General features: G+C 37.6%; 1 protein-coding gene across 1 annotated transcript; it reads right to left on the bottom strand.

Annotated features, from left to right (window-relative positions):
• Positions 1-3144: 3144 nt before the first annotated feature.
• Positions 3145-9224, bottom strand: LOC122008214 (protein transport protein Sec61 subunit alpha-like). The gene is made up of 7 exons (XM_042563851.1): positions 9058-9224; positions 6999-7353; positions 4707-4934; positions 4274-4628; positions 4065-4189; positions 3852-3987; positions 3145-3627 (listed from the first exon to the last, which is right to left on the bottom strand). The coding sequence occupies exons 2-7, from the start codon at positions 7340-7342 to the stop codon at positions 3388-3390; spliced, it is 1428 nt and encodes a 475-aa protein (XP_042419785.1). The 5' UTR covers positions 7343-7353; positions 9058-9224; the 3' UTR covers positions 3145-3387.
• Positions 9225-18683: the final 9459 nt, after the last annotated feature.

Below are 18683 nucleotides of genomic sequence, written 5' to 3'. Positions count from 1 at the left end.
GACAATATTAGGCTTGTATTTATGTAATTTTTATTATAAATTAAAATAAATTCGAGTCATTAAGCCACTCTAGCTTTAAATTTTTTGATAAACCAAACATTTATAAATTTCCAACTAAGACCAAGAGCATAACGGAGTTGTCCCGCTCCTAGAGACACATTATGAGCAATATGAATTATTTTAAATTTAAAATTATTTGATTGATTAAAATATTTTATACTGATCATCCAAGACTTAGGACTGCTGAAAGATTAAATATGCTCTTAATTTTATAATTTTCAACGATAAAAACTCATGATTTTTTTTTAATATGAAAGAAGCCTTACCAACTTGATTTTTTTATTATTATTAGAATTGCACTAATCAATGAAATTAGTATCAACTCTATAATCTTTTTTTTAAAAAATATATATTTTCTTCGTGCAAATGAAGATATAATTCAACGATGATAAACGAAGGAAAATATAAACTTCAATAATAATCAAACAAAATCTTAAAAAAACACTAAAACAAATAGTCAATACATAAAACACAGAGCAATAGAAAAGGAGAAGTAAACAAGGCGAGGTTGAAGACATCGTTTAGCTGCCTTCCTACATAGACGAAGGGTTACAGACAACGCAAGCCAAGAGGAGCATAGCAGAGCAAGTGGCATCCTCTTCCTCGCTGAAGCTGCTCCTCTTGAACTTGCACACCTTGTGCAGCCTCACCACCTCCTTCTTGGCAGTTGGCTCCTTCCCCTTCGCCTCATTACTCCACCCACTCTGTGCCTTGCTCCTCATGGATTCCTGCCTTCTCAGCCTGGACTCCTCCACCTTGGACACCATTTTGGCTGGCACCTCAGGAAACAGAGCACAGAAAGCAGAGTGAGGTGGCTGTGCATGGGGAGGGAAGAAGCCTACATTTAAGGAGCTTTTATAGATGACAAATTAAATGGAATGGCTGGTTATTCTTTAGCTTAGTCTGCTATGATTAGGACACTTCACTCTTTCTTTCCATGTTAATTGATGCCATTACCCAACATTAGGAATTGACGCATTGTATGATTACTTTTCGTATTATAGAAGAGACCCTAAGCATTTGTTTTCCATACTCTAAGCTTAGTTTTGACTTTAAAAAGGACCCATAGATTAGTTTAGCTATTTAAGCTTGTTCATTTATTTGATTGAGATTATTTAAGTTTATTTATTTTATTAAAAAAATTATTAAACATAAGCTTATTATATAATAATTTAGTTGTGCTATATTTTTCATAGTAAAAAGTTAAAAATTGAGCTTTAATAAGTTAATAAATAAGTTTATCAATAAAAAAACTAGGCTTTTAAATATAGGCGAGCTCGTTTGAGTTGATTGTGTTAGTGAAGTAGGCACCAAGGACTCTTTGTCGATGACATAATTTTCTTTAACTTCCCTCTCTAAATCCTGAGGTATTTGCAAATTTGGCTTCTCTCCGCCTAGGTAAACAAGCCCAGAGGCTGTTCAGGAAGAACTCCTAAATTGTAGTTTTCTAATATAGATGAAAAGATGCTCTCAAATAAATAATCTATGAATTGCATGAATTGAAATGTAGAATATTGAACGATCAATAAATATAGCTTTTCATATAAAAAAAATAATGCAGACTGCTAATAAACGAACAAACAATAACAACGGCAAACCACATGATTGGCATGTTACGCAGCTGACAGAAGGACAAGGCCATGGGCCTCCTGTGATTTACATCAATAATAAAAAAAAGGAAATTTTATAAAACGAAGATAACTCATTGATTCTAGTCTCTAGCTAATGTTTTTGAAAAATAATAATAATAAATAAATAAATTGCTTTACAGTACAAACAATAAAGAAATTGCTTCACGCTCCATGAGAACTACCTTTCATGTGCATCTCCATGTGAACCTGTTTTTTTTTGTGACCCTACCTCATGTCTTAGATTCTGATGCCAATTTTTGTTCATTTAACTATTGCTTTTCATATTATTTTTTTTTTAATTTGTTAACCATAAATTATCCACAATAACGTGGAAGGTGAGCAACTAATACTGATAATTAGAGTCAACAACAAACTCTGACTGTGTATTGAGATAGGATCTCAATAATACAATTTTTAGCTACTATAGCTCTCACCAAATTTGACGTCCCATTAAGTCTATATATGCTTAAAGGAATCCTATGTGTTTGGTGCAATTCATTGATTGAGCCTGCAGAGACTAGATGCGCACTTAGTCAGGGATTTTAAGTAATTCTTAAAGTCTGGATGATGCAATGTGCAAGGTAACATCACATTCCTCAACATTGAGAAATCACATGAGTCTTTATGAAGGTCCACTGCTCAGCCATCATCTAAATTTAATTCGTCGTTCGATGAGTAAAATCACCGTAAGGTCCCAAGTTGTCTTCACCACTGAGGCCCCCTCGCAAGCAAAATGGGGTGATGGAAACAGAGAGACAAGAGACACAAATGATGGGTTCAGAAAGGTTTGGTTTCATGTCTCAGTCCCCCACCCACATGTGACATGTCTTGGATTTTCTAACAATAATTACTACAATTATAACAGAATAATTGCTATGGCATAACTATCAAATTGAAGGCCATGTTATTCATCAGGAAGTTCCTTTATTGAATATGGCTGATCAAATTGAGTAATAAAACGGTCTATAGAAACTAGAAGACTTACTTGACTTAACTGGCCAGACTGGAAGATAGTGTCAGGTGTTTCTTTAATAAAAACAAACAATGCAAAATGTAGCATCTGACCCCGTAGATTGTGTTCTCCCATGGCCTCAATTATCTGTTGGTGGCAGAAGCTGCAGCAACAAGATTAGGATGAAGAGAGTCAAAGAAACAGAGTGGCATTCCAAGCATGAACTGGCAGAGCGGCAGCCGCGATGTTTCAGAATAATTGGAGCATACAGTTGGAGATTAAACAAGTACAATCTACTTCGACCTAAAATAAAAGTACAATGTATATGGGGAAAAAACAAACAGCATGATAAGATTGTACCTATTGGTATTTGTCATCCACAGTAGAAACATTGTGGATGTTTAATTTTCCTTTTTCTCCATTAGGGAAAATTGCAATGCTATCTGGCTGAGGCTCATTAGAATTTGTAAGTGTAAATTGGCACCAGAACATGAGACAGAATTTGGGCAAAAAGAGTTAGAAATTAAGGCATCATTACAATTCAGGAGTTGGCTCAACTGTTAGCTTAAACATACACTGACTAGACTAGAGCAGATCTTATGTAGATTATGCTGGAGAAAGTTTTAGAAAAAAAACTTGCATTTAAGCATGGAACTCAGACTAAGATTGACTAATTGTTTCAGTTTAAATTAAATTTGTGATGGGAGTTTGAAAACCGCCGAGCATATCATTAGAACTTCCAGATCACAGGCCAAAGAACCCAAGCTCACTGGCTCTCTCCTTCTCAAACGTCTCAAAGTATTGATATATGATTGTAACGGCAAGAAGGATTCCGGTCCCAGAACCAATTGCTCCCATGAAATCAGCTAGAACCGTCAATGCACCAATGCACACGCCACCAAATGCAGCAGCAGTAGGGATGTAGCGGTTCAATTCCTTCTGTAAGTTGGACTCCCGATGACCTGGCATAACCATTTGTTGTTCCTGTGTAGCACCAAATTTAATTTTACAAAATAATATAACAAATAACAATAGTCAGATTCGTGGAAGCTTACTCATCTGATCCAATCTAATATAAGGATTAGCTGGAAGCACCCAAATAGATAGAATTATTGTACATGTTTATTGGACTTTAAGTATTTCTAGGTTTTGAATTGCCAATGCATGCATGTCAGATTCAATATAATGGGGTAATGTCATGATGGTACCTTAAGTTGCTTGGCTACATCCCTTGCAGATGATCCAGAAACTTCTATCCAAGTTTTGGAGAAAAGTGCACAAGCTGAGAGCATAAAGACTATATAGAAAAGTGCATGAAATGGATTCGCTGCCATATCCGACAAGCTGCATAGTGTAGTTCCAAATTGAATGTAAGAAGCACTACAAGAATATAGGATATCAAAATGGAGAAAGATGATCACCTTGACGGAGCAGTGATATAGTAAGCTATTCCGCCAACAGGAATGGATTGACCAGAATACTCTGATTCTTTCCACTTCCCCAGCAGATTAACAAGGAAGTTTCCACTGTACCTTCTATACAGCAACTGCAGTGGACATAGAAGAGTTCAGATATCACGATGGAACCTAATACCAATACTAGTTTTACAAGCACAACTGCAAAGATGTACCTGGGATATGAAGTAAAGATTTGATACAAGAGCAGACTGCAGGATGATGGGCATATTAGAGGTATAGAACAACTTGATAGGGTAAGAACCTTGCTGCCCACGAGCATTCTTCGACCTCACAGGCAATACAACCCGAAAACCTTGGAAGTAAATGACAATTAGAAAGACCAATACTGTGGCGAGTAAGTTGGTCACATTTGGAAGATTCTGACGGTAGAAAGCCTCACGAAGAGCACGGACTTTGTCTGTCCGTGTAATCAATAGATGGAATAGAGCAATAACAGCACCTTCAAATTCAGCACCACGCCCACTATTGATGGTAGTTGGGCTAAACGCCTTCCAGATTATGTTTTCACTGAAAAACAGGTAGTCCAACTGAATTAGGATTAACCACTATATAAAGGTAGGCATAGAAAAAATTTGAGAGAATTACCAGATATTGGTAGCTATGAACAATGAAATACCAGATCCAAGACCATATCCTTTCTGTAAAAGTTCATCCAAACAGATGACAATGATGCCAGCAAAGAAAAGTTGAAGTATTATGAGAATGGCATTCCCAGTCCCAAGTTGGCTGACACTGCCATACATTCCAGATAGAACATATGCAACTGCCTCTCCAATGGCAATTAGAATACCAAGTAACTTTTGTGCACCATTTCTGAAAAAGAGAGCACCAATCATATAATGATACTGAGCACATGACGATGAAATGTAACATTTAATTTATCAGAAATTAGTAATTACTCTTCAGGCAACATGGGCACCATCCAACAGAGAAATGAGAGACAAAAGGGCAAAAGATATAAATACTTTGCATATTCAACATTTTCTGACAAAAAAATTATGTATTCTACAGAAGAAATTAAAGGCCAAGACATCTAAAATATTTTGATTCCTAAGCCATATCCATCATATATCCAATGTGAATTTAATCACTGTAAAACAAGTAGCAGGAAGAAAACATTTGCTGAAAATGGATTCACCAAGAGACGATATTTTCTTTCTAACATTTTGGCCAAACAAACATTCTAGAAGACCTTCATGCAATAGTCTAGGTACCTAACAACATGAGTTATCACTTCAACTTACAAGGATGATGTGATTTAAAATCCACTAACTACTAATCCAAATTTTCCAAGGAAATAACAAACTTATAGAAATAAACCAACCTCTATAAGATCAATAAAAGACAACTAAATGCCCCACGGGGTTGGCGCAATTGGTACATGCATGGGTGCTTACTCCAATAGGACTTGGGATCAATTTCCAACAGTGCAAAATGTCTCGTTGGGTGTCTAACTTCCTCTATGCAAAGGGTCGCTGCACTAGGATAAAATGCCCCTCGTAATTTACCTTCATCTTGCAGTGGGGCCGATGATACTAGACCACTTGGGATGAACGATATCATATTTTACTCTAATAAAAGACAACTAAATGACCATTATAATCTTTGTGTATGTAGTGCCTAAATAAATCTAAAACCTAAAAGTCTATCAATATTAAAAACTTCAAAAATATTAAAAGGAGATCAATAGATCATATGACAAGGAACTATTACCACTCTAGTTTATTGGTATATGGTATATGGCTTAGGTCAATAGATTTATTTTACAAAATGGCCAACTCTGTTACCGTTTGTTTTTCATTGACCCAAGAGAGCTCAATTTCTAGCCAAACATTATAATGAAATAGTTCTCCCATAGTTAGTTTTGTCTTCTAAAAATTGAAGATAATGAAATAGCTCAATTTCAATGATATCATTATAATGAAATAATCCTCTCTTCTCTAGTTTTATCTTTTTGAATTGAAGATATTAGATTTTCCAAGCACATTAAAATTATTCTTTATACACAACCGTATTTGGTAGGTACTTCGAGAAGATAATCAACAATAAGATTAGAGATTAAATGCATGGACAACATATTTACTGAATGTATTCCTACATTGATAAATATGAGCATCAAGAAAAATAATAGGTTGGAGTTGCATAGAAATGATTCATAATCATAACTTATTATTTTACTAGAAGTTCCTAAAAGTAATTACCCATTCAATAATTGACAATCATGTTGATTTATGGCACACATTAATTGGATTTTATGGAAACATGGTGACCAATAACTGGCCATTAAGTTTCAAAGTTGAAGTGTATAGATATTAATATTATAATATATACTATAGATAGGCTCTTATTATATAATCAAGAATGTAACTGTGCTTTATAACTACATCCTCGCATGTGCTCTTTTTCCCTTCCCAAGCATGCCAATTTGTGAATAATACAGCCTGAATAAGAGAGACTAGCATAATTCAACCGTCAAATCAATTAATTGAAGATCCTTAAGTCTACTTATACACACTAAAATGATTAAAGCTAAACAAAGAAATAGTTGGTGAAAGTTTTCAATATGAATAAGTAGAACAATAATGGGCTTATTGTCTTGGCAGTTAAATATGGGTATTATTTCCTTAACAAAATAAGTAGGCATTTAGTTAAATTGCGAACAAAGTCAATATTATGATATTGCCATCACAAATACAAATAGCTTGAATGCTTCTCCAAATAAAGATAGCAAAATATAGCAAACAATACATAGAATTAGCTAACAGAAGTTGTTTGACATGAATATAGCAATACTAGAATCATGTAGCTTCAGCATGTATCTGATTTATGCAAACTCTAACGAGGAAAATTCCCAAATAATAAACAAGCAACACTTACAAAAGAGCACGATCCTCTCGAACACTGTTATCAACTTCAATAATCTTGGAACCAACCAGAAGTTGCATCACCAACCCAGAAGTCACTATCGGAGTAATTCCAAGCTCCATAACAGTTCCACGGTTTGAAGCAAGAATAACACGCATCCAGTAAAACGGATCCGCTCCAGTTGTTGAATGAATGCCATAAAGAGGCAGTTGACTGCAAACAAGAAAGATAAAGAGAGAGATAACAGTGTAGATGACCTTTTCTCTAAATGGGATTTTTCGATCAGCACTTTGAACTTCAGGCAAGAAAGCCAAAAATGGCCTGACAAGATGGAGTACCCTGAATCCTCCTGCCATATCCCTGAAGCCTGGCACAGCAAACAACAACTTCATAACAGACTGAACAAAAGTCCATAATAAGCCTGACAGGCTGACACAACAAACAACAACTTCGAAACAGAATTAAGAAAATTCCAAAATAAAGTTTGCAAGACATTCCCACTGACTTGTCCACATAGAGAGCATAATAATGCTGTATAAAAGACAATGTTTTGAAATCATACATGACCTGAGAATAAAATTGGGAAAGCTAGGGGGTCAATTCAATCAGTCAAACCAGTTGACCAAAGAATAATATGATAAATATAAAAAATGTTTTTATAAATCAGATATACTTACAAGAGTTATGTAAAAATATTGAAATAACAAAACATGTTTTCAATAGTATTCATTTATACATGTGAAAAGATTTTAACATATATGTGTGTGAGATTCAGCATGTAGTATTCAAATTTACTCCTACAAAACTACATATTTAAAAAATAGAACTGAATTATGAGTAGATACTGCAGAAATGCACATTTAAAAAAAAAAACTAAAATATATGTGTGTATATATACTGCAGAACCAAATAAAATAGCTTTAAGAAAAACTCAAAAATTTAATGCTAGGGATTGAAACTGAAACCTCCAACTACAGTTACAGATGCTTAAACCCTGAACCAAAGAACTGTGTGCTGCACTATATTACCGATTCCGTTTTTTATCCAAGTTTTACCAGTTTGTTTAGACCACAGTTTTTATGGTAAACCAGACCAGATTTCCATCTGGCTCCTGGTTTAGCTGTTCAGTCTGCTCGGATCTGAAAACATTGATAAAAGATGGAGATATGGACATGTGTAACAACTATCTTTGTTAAAGATAAAGCAATTTTACACCAAATGAAAGAGACTTGAATGTGGATAACTTAGACAAGAAGTATATATATATATATATATATACATATATATATATACATATATATATATATATATCACAATTCACATAGAAGTTATATTCGAGAACAGAAATTTTATAGAAAAAAAATCTAATAAGAACTTTCCTACAGATTTATATTCTATTCAGCTGCCAAAAGTCACTTTTGATTTTGTTCTGTCCTCAAAATTCTATAATAAGAAATTTAACCCACACAGAGAAATTATGTTTGAGAACAAAAAATAAAATTTTATAATAAGAACTTTTCCTAAGAATACTCTATATTTACTGCCAAAAGTCCCCTGTGATCTCGTTCTGTTCTCCCGCATATCCAGGATTAGGTAGAGAATGTGAATCACCTTAAGGGGCAAATAATACATTCCTCTATTAATCAATTACGAATGCATGTATCGAAGTATGCAATGGATGGGTCTTCAAAATTCATTTTTTCCTCGCATCACCAAAATCCTTATGATATGATTTGGTACAACGAAATCATAGAAATTTTTGGTGTGAAATGAATTTTGATTAAAACCAGAAAAAATAGCAACTAGGACAACGAAATGCCGAAGTGAATCAATGAGAAATAAAAAAAAAGCGGTTGGAGGAACAAACTTAATCTAAGAAATTGGAACTAAAGCAACGAAAATCAAATAGAAAGCAAACAAAAAAAATACACAAATGGACGTCAAATATCAGATCAACAGAAAGAACACGTCTGAAAACCAGCAGATTAATCAGCACATGACCGTACAATTCTAGAAGGATTTCGCATGATCCAGATCTGGAAGAATGGCGACCTGAGAGCTAAATCAATACCTCGAACTCGAATCAGCCACCGGATTCTGCGTCTTCCTCGATCGGCGGTGCTTCTTCTGTTCCTCTCTCTTTCCTTTCCTTTCCCTGAGATCTGTAGGGCAGACGATCTCGTGACAAGCACCAGATTTATTAGGGCAGCATGGGGGTCGTTCTCGTTAGATCGAGGGAAGGCGGACGACCTCCACGACGAAAATAACCGGATCCGGATCGAGTTCCAAATCCGACCCGCAAAATGCTTTATCGGACACGTTTCCAATTTCTGGAGATTCTTTTACAAATTATATCCAAATTATATATATATATATATAATGTAAATTAAAATTTTCAATATAAACATTATAAAAAAAAATGGATCCGCAGCCGGCCTAGTCGTAAACATTATCCATTTTAGCCAATGTTGATAAATTTTTAAACTACTAAATCTATCACACATTTATTAAATTCATAATTAATTTATTCATACTATTTATTTTTTCTGTTAAATTGTTATTAGTAACTGCCATATAAACATCTCATTCAAATTACTTTCCTGATCGATTATATTATTTTATTTTTATATCTACAATAAATTAAAAATGTACTTATTAGGGATTGAGATAAAGATAAGCGTTAAAGAGATGAATGAATAATGCTTATTTTAATATAAATTTTGCTTTTTAAAAAAAAATAGAAGATACTTTTAAATGAGATATACTGTAAAATAAAGCATTAATATTTAAGATTAAATTTAATTTAAAAAATCAGATAAAATTTTCAAACCAACAAACTATGCCAAATGAGAAAAATGACCCGTGTTCTAAAAAAAATGGTAGGTGGGGGTCATCGTTATCTAGTGCTAGGTGATTTTTTTTTAATATTTTAAATAATTATAAAAATATATAAAATAATTTATATTTTCTAAAATTAATCAAAATATGTATAATTTATTCAACATATAATGTAAATAGCAAAGTACATAAAATAACTAATATAATTATATATCCTTAATTCTTTTTTTAGTTCATCTCTATATTTCTCCCACACTTCCTCTTTATCATATTCAAACTCAAAATTCATGACATCTTCCTTACAAATTCTTCTTCATGAAGTTCTCTTGCATTTTCAATACATCTTCACCATCAACAATTAATCCTTACGTCATAGTTGTTTCACTAGCAAATAACACATCAATTCATTTTTCTTCTTGTCTTCTCTTTTGTTTATGAACTTAGCATTGAATTGAACATAAATTAAATTGTTCAACCTTCCGATTGTAGAATCGAAAAGAATTTAGATATCTCCACAATAACATGATATTGTCCACTTTGGGCCTAAGCCCTCATGGTTTTGCTCTTGGGCTCTCCCCAAAAGGCCTCATGCCAATGGAGATATCTTTCTCTTATAAACCCATGATCTTTTCCATGTGTTTTCAATATGGGACTATATTTGCAACCTTGCAACCCCAACAATCCCCCCCTCAAACAAAGGACCATGGGCTTCCCATGTCCGATCCTTGACCCACCAGGTCTTCCTGCCCCTCGGTCTACCCGACCTACTAGGACTTCCTGCCTGGTGTCTGGTCCTCTTGATCCGAACATAGGAGCCCCCACTTTCTTTGTTCGAGGTCAATATTGTACTCACATGGTTCAATAAGACCATAGCTCTTGTGCACAGTCGGCGGTTAAACCTTCTGGCAGTCCGGGCTCTGATACCAATTGTAGGATCGAAAAGAATTTAGATATCTCCACAATAACATGATATTGTCCACTTTGAGCCTAAACCCTCATGGTTTTGCTCTTGGGCTCTCCCCAAAAGGCCTCATGCCAATGGAGATATCTTTCTCTTATAAACCCATGATCTTTTCCATGTGTTTTCAATATGGGACTATGTTTGCAACCTTGCAACCCCAACACCGGTATCTAGTCTATTTCTTTTCTTTGTATAGATCTATATTAAAGAAAAATATCAATATTAAATACATATTTAGACATTTAGTAATTAGTAGTTAGTACACTATACACAATAAATAATTAAGTACTTATTCCCTCAAAAGTACTTCAATTTCTCTTACAATCGAAAGAACTTGTAGTTAAAAAAGGATTCTTTTAGCCATCTTTTACAATTTAGGTACATCATTTCCAAAATAATGCTACCATCCAATTAAATAAAAATAAATCAAATAATAACAATAAGCAATAAAAATTATAAAATAAAGTCAGCAATTATTAGGGATGTAAATGAGCCAAGCCGCTTGTGAGCTATTCGAAGCTTGATTCAATAAAAGTTCGTTTGAGCTCGTTTAATGAGGCTCGTTAAGATAAACAAATCAAGCTCAAGCTTCACAATATTCGGCTCGTTAGCTCGTGAACATGTTCATTAAGTTCATAAATCAACTTTTAAATAAAAATAATAATAGTTTTGATATTGAATTTATAGATTTTATACTCTACTTATGAAAAACATAGACAAATATATTAAATTTATTTATTAGACTAAAATTATAAATTTTAACAAGAATATTATAATTTTTTTAAAATATATAATTTAGTTTTTAATAAATATTTAAATTTATAATTTATAATTTATATTTATTAAACTCGTTTAGGCTCGATAAAAGCTCAAATAAACTCGTGAGCCATGAATATATTCGTTAAATAAAGCTCGAGCTCGGCTCGATTATAAATGTGTCAAACTCAAACATCCAAGAGTTCGGCTCGGCTCGATTACATCCCTAGCAATTATTGTTAGAACATAACCATATAAAATAAAACTCAGAATCGTCATGTCAAATCATCAAGAATAAAACTGTAAACTATAGCAAAAACGTACCTGAAGTCATAATCTTTAATCCTTAGAGAACGGTTAGTTGATCTTTTAGATCTACACGTTCTTCCCTTGAGAGTCATTTTATTTTTCTCTCTGGCTCTATTCTAATAATGGGATTTAGAGATAGTGAAACGTAAAAAAACACAAGATTCGGAGACCATAACCATAATATATATAGATAATTTTGTTAATTATCTTCGATATTTAATTTCTATTTTAGCTAATCATAAAAATATAAATTATACTTTAATCTCTACACATCAAAAGTCCACATCCTATCAGATACATTAAAACCTAATAACTGAATACTTTAGTTGATCATTTTAATTTGGACTTAACTTAATAGACAATCCATAATACATAATTATTTACATGTAAGCCCAAATAACTTTAATGGATCTAACAATCTTCCACTTGGATTATATGTATAACCTCATAATTATGTTTTATGAAAATAACTTTATAAGCTAAAAATTTAAAAAATGCCATCATTTTTTAATGTATCTATAATCAATTCAATCCATCAACCATAGCAACATAGGACCAAAGTAGTCTTCGTTATACTTATGGTAACTCAACCCATCAATGGTCTCATATGTCAAAACAACGTAACTGAATGACATGGATTATGATGTGAATATGTAGCATGGAAATTTTATGCAATGTGGTCATAATATGTCTATTTCCAACTGGTCTAACTTAAACCTTATTGAGATCCATCTTTAACATAATCAGAATATGAATAAACTGAAACTTTATTTCTATAAAAAATAATATAAATGAAAATGTTTATAATAGCTAAAGCATTAAAATAACAAACTCCTACTGAAATTGAATATCCTCAATTGACACAACACTCATGACCATTATGCTCATGAAACATTTTTTTGGTGGTAGTCCCTTTGAAAGTGGATCCATAACTATGGAGTTTGTACTGATGTACTCAATAGACAACTCGAAATTTGATGTCAATATGCTTCGAGCTCCTATTGTTATTGGAATATAAAACTGCTAACTTATTGTCATAATGTAAATTTAGTGGTCTTTTAATACCATCAACAATGTGCAATCCTGTGATAAATTTTTACAATCATATCCCATGATTGGATGCCTCGTAATATGTTATAAACTTTGATGTCATCATAAAAGATATTATAAGAGACCGTTTAGTACTCTTCCAAGAAATGACACCTCCAACAAAGAGCATATATCCAATGACATCCAGCAAAATTGAAGTCAGTATACCCAATGATCTCAAACTGATCCATCCTCTGATACATGAGCATGTAATCTTTTGTTTTTGGTAAGTATCGTAAAACTCTTTTGATTGCTTTCCAATGCTCTAATCTTGGATTACTTAGACATCTACCCAACATCCCTATCATGTATGCAATATTCGGACATATACAAACCTAAGCATACATCAGACTCCCCACTGTAGATGCATAGAGAATATTTTGTATTTATTTTTCCTCAAAATAATTCTTGGAACACTAATTGAGACTAAATTTGTCTCCTTTAGTTATATGGATATCACCTGATTTATAATCTTGCATCCCATATCACTTGAGAACCTTCTTGATATAGTCTTCCTGTGATAGTCAAAGAATACCTCGAGAGCAGTACCGATGTATTTGGATACACAATACAAAAGATGCATCACCAAGATCTTTTTAAAATTCTTAGCTAGAAATATCTTGGTTTCATGCAACAAATTTATATTGTTGCTAGAGAGTAGGATATTATCAACATATAAAACTAGAAAAATATGTTCGCTCCCAATGAACTTATGGTATACATAATCATCGACCAAATTCATCTCAAAACAAGATGAGATAATCACTTGATGAAACATAAAATACCATTGTTGAGATGTTTGTTTGAATCTATAGATGAATTTCTTCAGTTTGCAAACCATATTAATTAGTTGGTTCTCCAGACACAAAATTTTCTGGTTGCACCATATAAATAATTTAATCAATGTCACCATTGAGAAATATTATCTTAACATCCATCTAATGTAACTCAAGGTTGAAAATGTGCCACTAATGCCATTATAATCCTAAAAGAGTCTTTCAAAGAAATCGAAGAGAAAATCTCTTTATTATCAATGTCTTTTTTCTGTGTAAAGCTTTTTACAACAAGACGAGTCTTATATCTTTCCACATTGCCTTTCAAATCCCTTTTGATTTTAAATATCCACTACAAAAAAACAGTCTATTAGGGACGACAGTTTGCAACGAATTTAAAATTTGTTCCAAACTTTCCAACAAAATTTACAACAAAATAATAAATTGTTCCGAATTAGCATGAAATTTACCAACAAAATAAATTCGTTGCAAAATAGCAACAAAAGATATTTTGTCGCTAATTTTGTTGCAAGTTAGCAACAAAAAATAAAATTTGTTGCAAATTTTGCAACGAATATTTTGTTCGTTGCAAATTTTTGCAACGAATAGTATTTTCGTCGCAAATATTGCAACGAAACTATTATTTGTTGGAACTTCCCAACAAATATATAATTTATCGCAATTGTACAGCAAAATATTTGAGGGTAGAGTTTCCAACGAATCTTAAATTCGTTGGAAACATTTCCAACGAATCTTAAATTCGTTGGAAACATTTCCAACGAATCTGCCAATTCGTTGGAAATTGCCAACGAATTGCAGATTTGTTGGAAAGTAAGCTGTGATTTAAAAACCCGTTTGACCGACCTAGAGACCTCGGAATCGGATGAAATAAGTGTTAGGATCGTCGTACTCGACTAGAGAGGGGGGGTGTGAATAGCGGACCCCAAATCTTCGTTTCTTCCTACGATTAGGGTTAGCGCAGCGGAAAATAAAACAAAGAAACAAAGACAAGAAGATCAAACCTCAACACGCAGCGATGTAACGAGGTTCGGAGATAAACTCCTACTCCTCGGCTTGTCCGTAAGGTGGACGAAGCATATCAATCCGTCGGTGGATGAGTCCCCGGAAAATCGGCTAATATAAACTCCTTATGGATGGAGAAACCTCGCCACAAAAGCTTGCAACAACAATATGGAAATACAAAGAAGAGCAAGAACAAAATACACAATGAATGTACAAATACTTGCTTGCCTTCTCGTCGAATGAAGTCCCGGATGAAGCACCAACTTCACGGACGAACGCCAACAAGCAACTCAGTCGAAGAAGCTCACACGAAGCTTCGGAGCTCAGCAAAGCTCAAGAGCACAGAAGAACAACAGCTTAGTGCCGAGGAGGAAGAAGAAGAATCAGAGAAGAGTAACCACTGTAGAAGCCCTCGATCTCCTTTTATAACCTCTGATATCCTGCGAACCTGCAAGGCAAAAAGGCCAGACCATAGAAGCCCGAAATAGCCTAGCCGTTAGTCACAACGGCTAGTCCTGGACCGATCAGGCTCCACCCTGATCGGTCCAGGGTGCTGCTGATCGGTCATGGGGACCGATCAGGATCTATGCTGATCGGTCCCCAGACCGATCAGAGGCTTTCACAGAGAGTGCCCAACTCTCTGTGCGTGCCCTGATCGGTCCCGGGGACCGATTAGGCTTCCTGCTGATCGGTCCCCAGACCGATCAGTAAGCTCACAAAGGCACTGATCACTTTCTGATCGGTCTCCAGACCGATCCAGGTCTTGGTTTTTGCCCAAACCAAGTCCAAGCCAATATTCGGTCAACCTTGACCTATTGGTATCTCATGCTTAGCATCCGGTCACTCAATTGACCTGCTAAGACTCCCCACCAAGTGTCCGATCAATCCCTTTGACCCACTTGGACTTTTCTCTTCGTGTCAAGTATCCGGTCACTCTCTTGACCTACTTGACCTTCTCAACACCAGATGTCCGATCACCCTTGATCCATCTGGATTTTCCCTTGCCCGGCTTCACTCACCAGGACTTCCACCTAGCTTCACTCACTAGGGTTTTCACCTGGCTTCACTCACCAGGATTTCCAATCTGCCCGGCTTCACTCACCAGGACTTTCCAACTGCCTGGCTTCACTCACCAGGACCTTCCAACTGCCTGGCTTCACTCACCAGGACTTTCCCACTGCCTGGCTTCACTCACCAGGACTTTCCCAACTGCCTGGCTTCACTCACCAGGACTTTCACTTTCACCTAGCTTCACTCACTAGGATTTTCACCTGGCTTCACTCACCAGGATTTCCCGACTGCCTGGCTTCACTCACCAGGACTTTCTGAACTGCCTAACATCCCATGATCCTGTCCGAACCAGGGGTCAACGAACGCTGGGGACGTGGCGCTCCCTGCTGGATCCTCGAGTGCTCCGGCGAACCTGCAACAAAATCGAGCCGGGGGGGGTGTCCCGGCGACGGCCCTCCGAAGCTCAAGTCAGGCGAAGGAATAGATGAAGAAAGTGGCTGCAAGATGAAGACTCGCGTGTGTCTGTGTATATGTGTGTATGTGTATGTACCTCCGGTTGAAGAAATGGAGGCCTTATATAGGCCTCTCGAAGGAGCCTGGGTGCGCCAATCAAAGCAATCACCTGCTTTCGACCATGCCCAGGTATGAGTCTGTCAGAAGGGCATCCATAAGACCATACTGCTACTGTATCGACCTCTCCATGATGTGACGGCAAGACCCTTTATCGTGAAATCTTGTGTACGGTATAATCATCAGACATGCCTTTGCTGACATCCCATATCCCGAGCCGAACGAATAGGCCGCTCGGCTAACCTTTGTATCCTCGCCCTTATCCTGGCCGAACGGACAACCCGCTCGGCCCTTCGGTTCCAGCCGGACAGACACCCGCTCGGCCATTCAGTCCTCCCGCCTTGGCGTCGGAAATCCAAGCCTATGGCTAGGCTATCTCTGGCTCCGCTTGGACCCGCTCAACTGCTTGACGCGGCCATTACCCGCTTAGTCAGCCCTCCATCCATCCTCAGGCTGGGACCCTTCAGGAAGTGGGTCCCCCATTCTTACCGCCGGATCACTTGCCTCCCCTTCAAGTCTAGTCGAAGGAGGCAGTGAGTCCGACTGACTGGACTATGTGTCCGAGCGGGAGGGCCTACTCGCTCTGCACGTATCTAGCCTGTGTGAAGTCAACAAACGCCAAGTATCGAAGGACCAACGCCCGAGCGGGCCTAAATGTTTTAATACTTGTGGTTTCCGCGGTTTCTTAATTCTCTGATATTCGTTCGTCTGCCCGGGGTATGTATAGTCGCCGGACCGACTTTCGATTTTTAACGATGGTGTTCGTCGGTTTTCCGCTTGGTTTTTATAGCCGGTCGGCGCGGCTCTACGGTTTAACGTCTGGGCTAGACGGCCTTTCGCTCGGTTTTTATAGCCGGTCGGCGCAGCTCTACGGTTTAACGTCTGGGCTAGACGGCCTTTCGCTCGGTTTTTATAGCCGGTCGACGCGACTCTACGGTTTAACGTCTGGGTTAAACGGTCTTCCGCTCGGTTTTTATAGTCGGTCGGCGCGGCTCTACGGTTTAACGTCTGGGCTAGACGGTCTTCCGCTCGGTTTTATAGCCGGTCGGCGCGGCTCTCCGGTTTAACGTCTGGGCTAGACGACTTTTCGCTCGGTTTTTATAGCCGGTCGGCGCGGCTCTACGGTTTAAGGTCTGGGCTAGATGGCCTTTCGCTCGGTTTTTATAGTCGGTCGGCGCGGCTCTACGGTTTAACGTCTGGGCTAGACGGTCTTCCACTCGATTTTTATAGCCGGTCGGCACGGCTCTACGGTTTAACGTCTGGGCTAGACGGTCTTCCGCTCGATTTTATAGCCGGTCGGTGCGGCTCTACGGTTTAACGTCTGGGCTAGACGGCCTTTCGCTCGGTTTTTATAGCCGGTCGGCAGGGCTCTACGGTTTAACGTCTGGGCTAGACGGTCTTTCGCTCGGTTTTTATAGCCGGTCGGCGCGGCTCTACGGTTTAACGTCTGGGCTAGACGGCCTTTCGCTCGGTTTTTATAGCCGGTCGGCGCGGCTCTACGGTTTAACGTCTGGGCTAGACGGCCTTTCGCTCGGTTTTTATAGCCGGTCGGCGCGACTCTACGGTTTAACGTCTGGGCTAGACGACCTTTCGCTCGGTTTTTATAGCCGGTCGGCGCGGCTCTACGGTTTAACGTCTGGGCTAGACGGTGTTCCGCTCGGTTTTTATAGCCGGTCGGCGCGGCTTTACGGTTTAACGTCTGGGCTAGACGGTCTTCGGCGCGGCTCTACGGTTTAACGTCTGGGCTAGACGGCCTTTCGCTCGGTTTTTATAGCCGGTCGGCGCGGCTCTACGGTTTAACGTCTGGGCTAGACGGTGTTCCGCTCGGTTTTTATAGCCGGTCGGCGCGGCTCTACAGTTTAACGTCTGGGCTAGACGGCCTTTAAGGCTAATTTTGACGCTTCCGTTCGGTGAAGCTTTTTGCCATCCTTTTTATCACTTTTGCTTCCTGCATTATGAGGATATAGGCTAACAGAAAATATACACAGAATTAACGCCACATTACAACACTTTACTTCCCGCACGTGGCCTTCGGTTTTTGTGTCGATGCTTGGGTATCGTACGCCCAGCCGGACGGCACGGGGTCTTCAGCATTGAGCATTTTGGCTCGGATAGTTTACCTCCGGCCGAACGGCGCGGGGCCTTCGTTCCTCGAGCGCTTGGCTCGACCAATTTACCTCCGGCCGAACGGCGCGGGGCCTTCGTTCCTCGAGCGCTCGGCTCGACCAATTTTACCTCCGGCTGAACGGCGCGGGGCCTTCGTTTTCTGAGCTTTTGGCTCCGATGATATACGCCCGGCCGAACGGCACGGGCCTTCTTTCGGAAAATTACGATGAATTCTATGCCCGAAAGAAACTATCTGAAAAA

Source organism: Zingiber officinale, chromosome 8A, assembly GCF_018446385.1.
Source record: "Zingiber officinale cultivar Zhangliang chromosome 8A, Zo_v1.1, whole genome shotgun sequence".
NCBI classification, from domain to species: Eukaryota; Viridiplantae; Streptophyta; class Magnoliopsida; order Zingiberales; family Zingiberaceae; genus Zingiber; species Zingiber officinale.
Note: the sequence above shows the minus strand (reverse complement) of the source record. Positions and strands in the feature narration are given on the sequence as shown.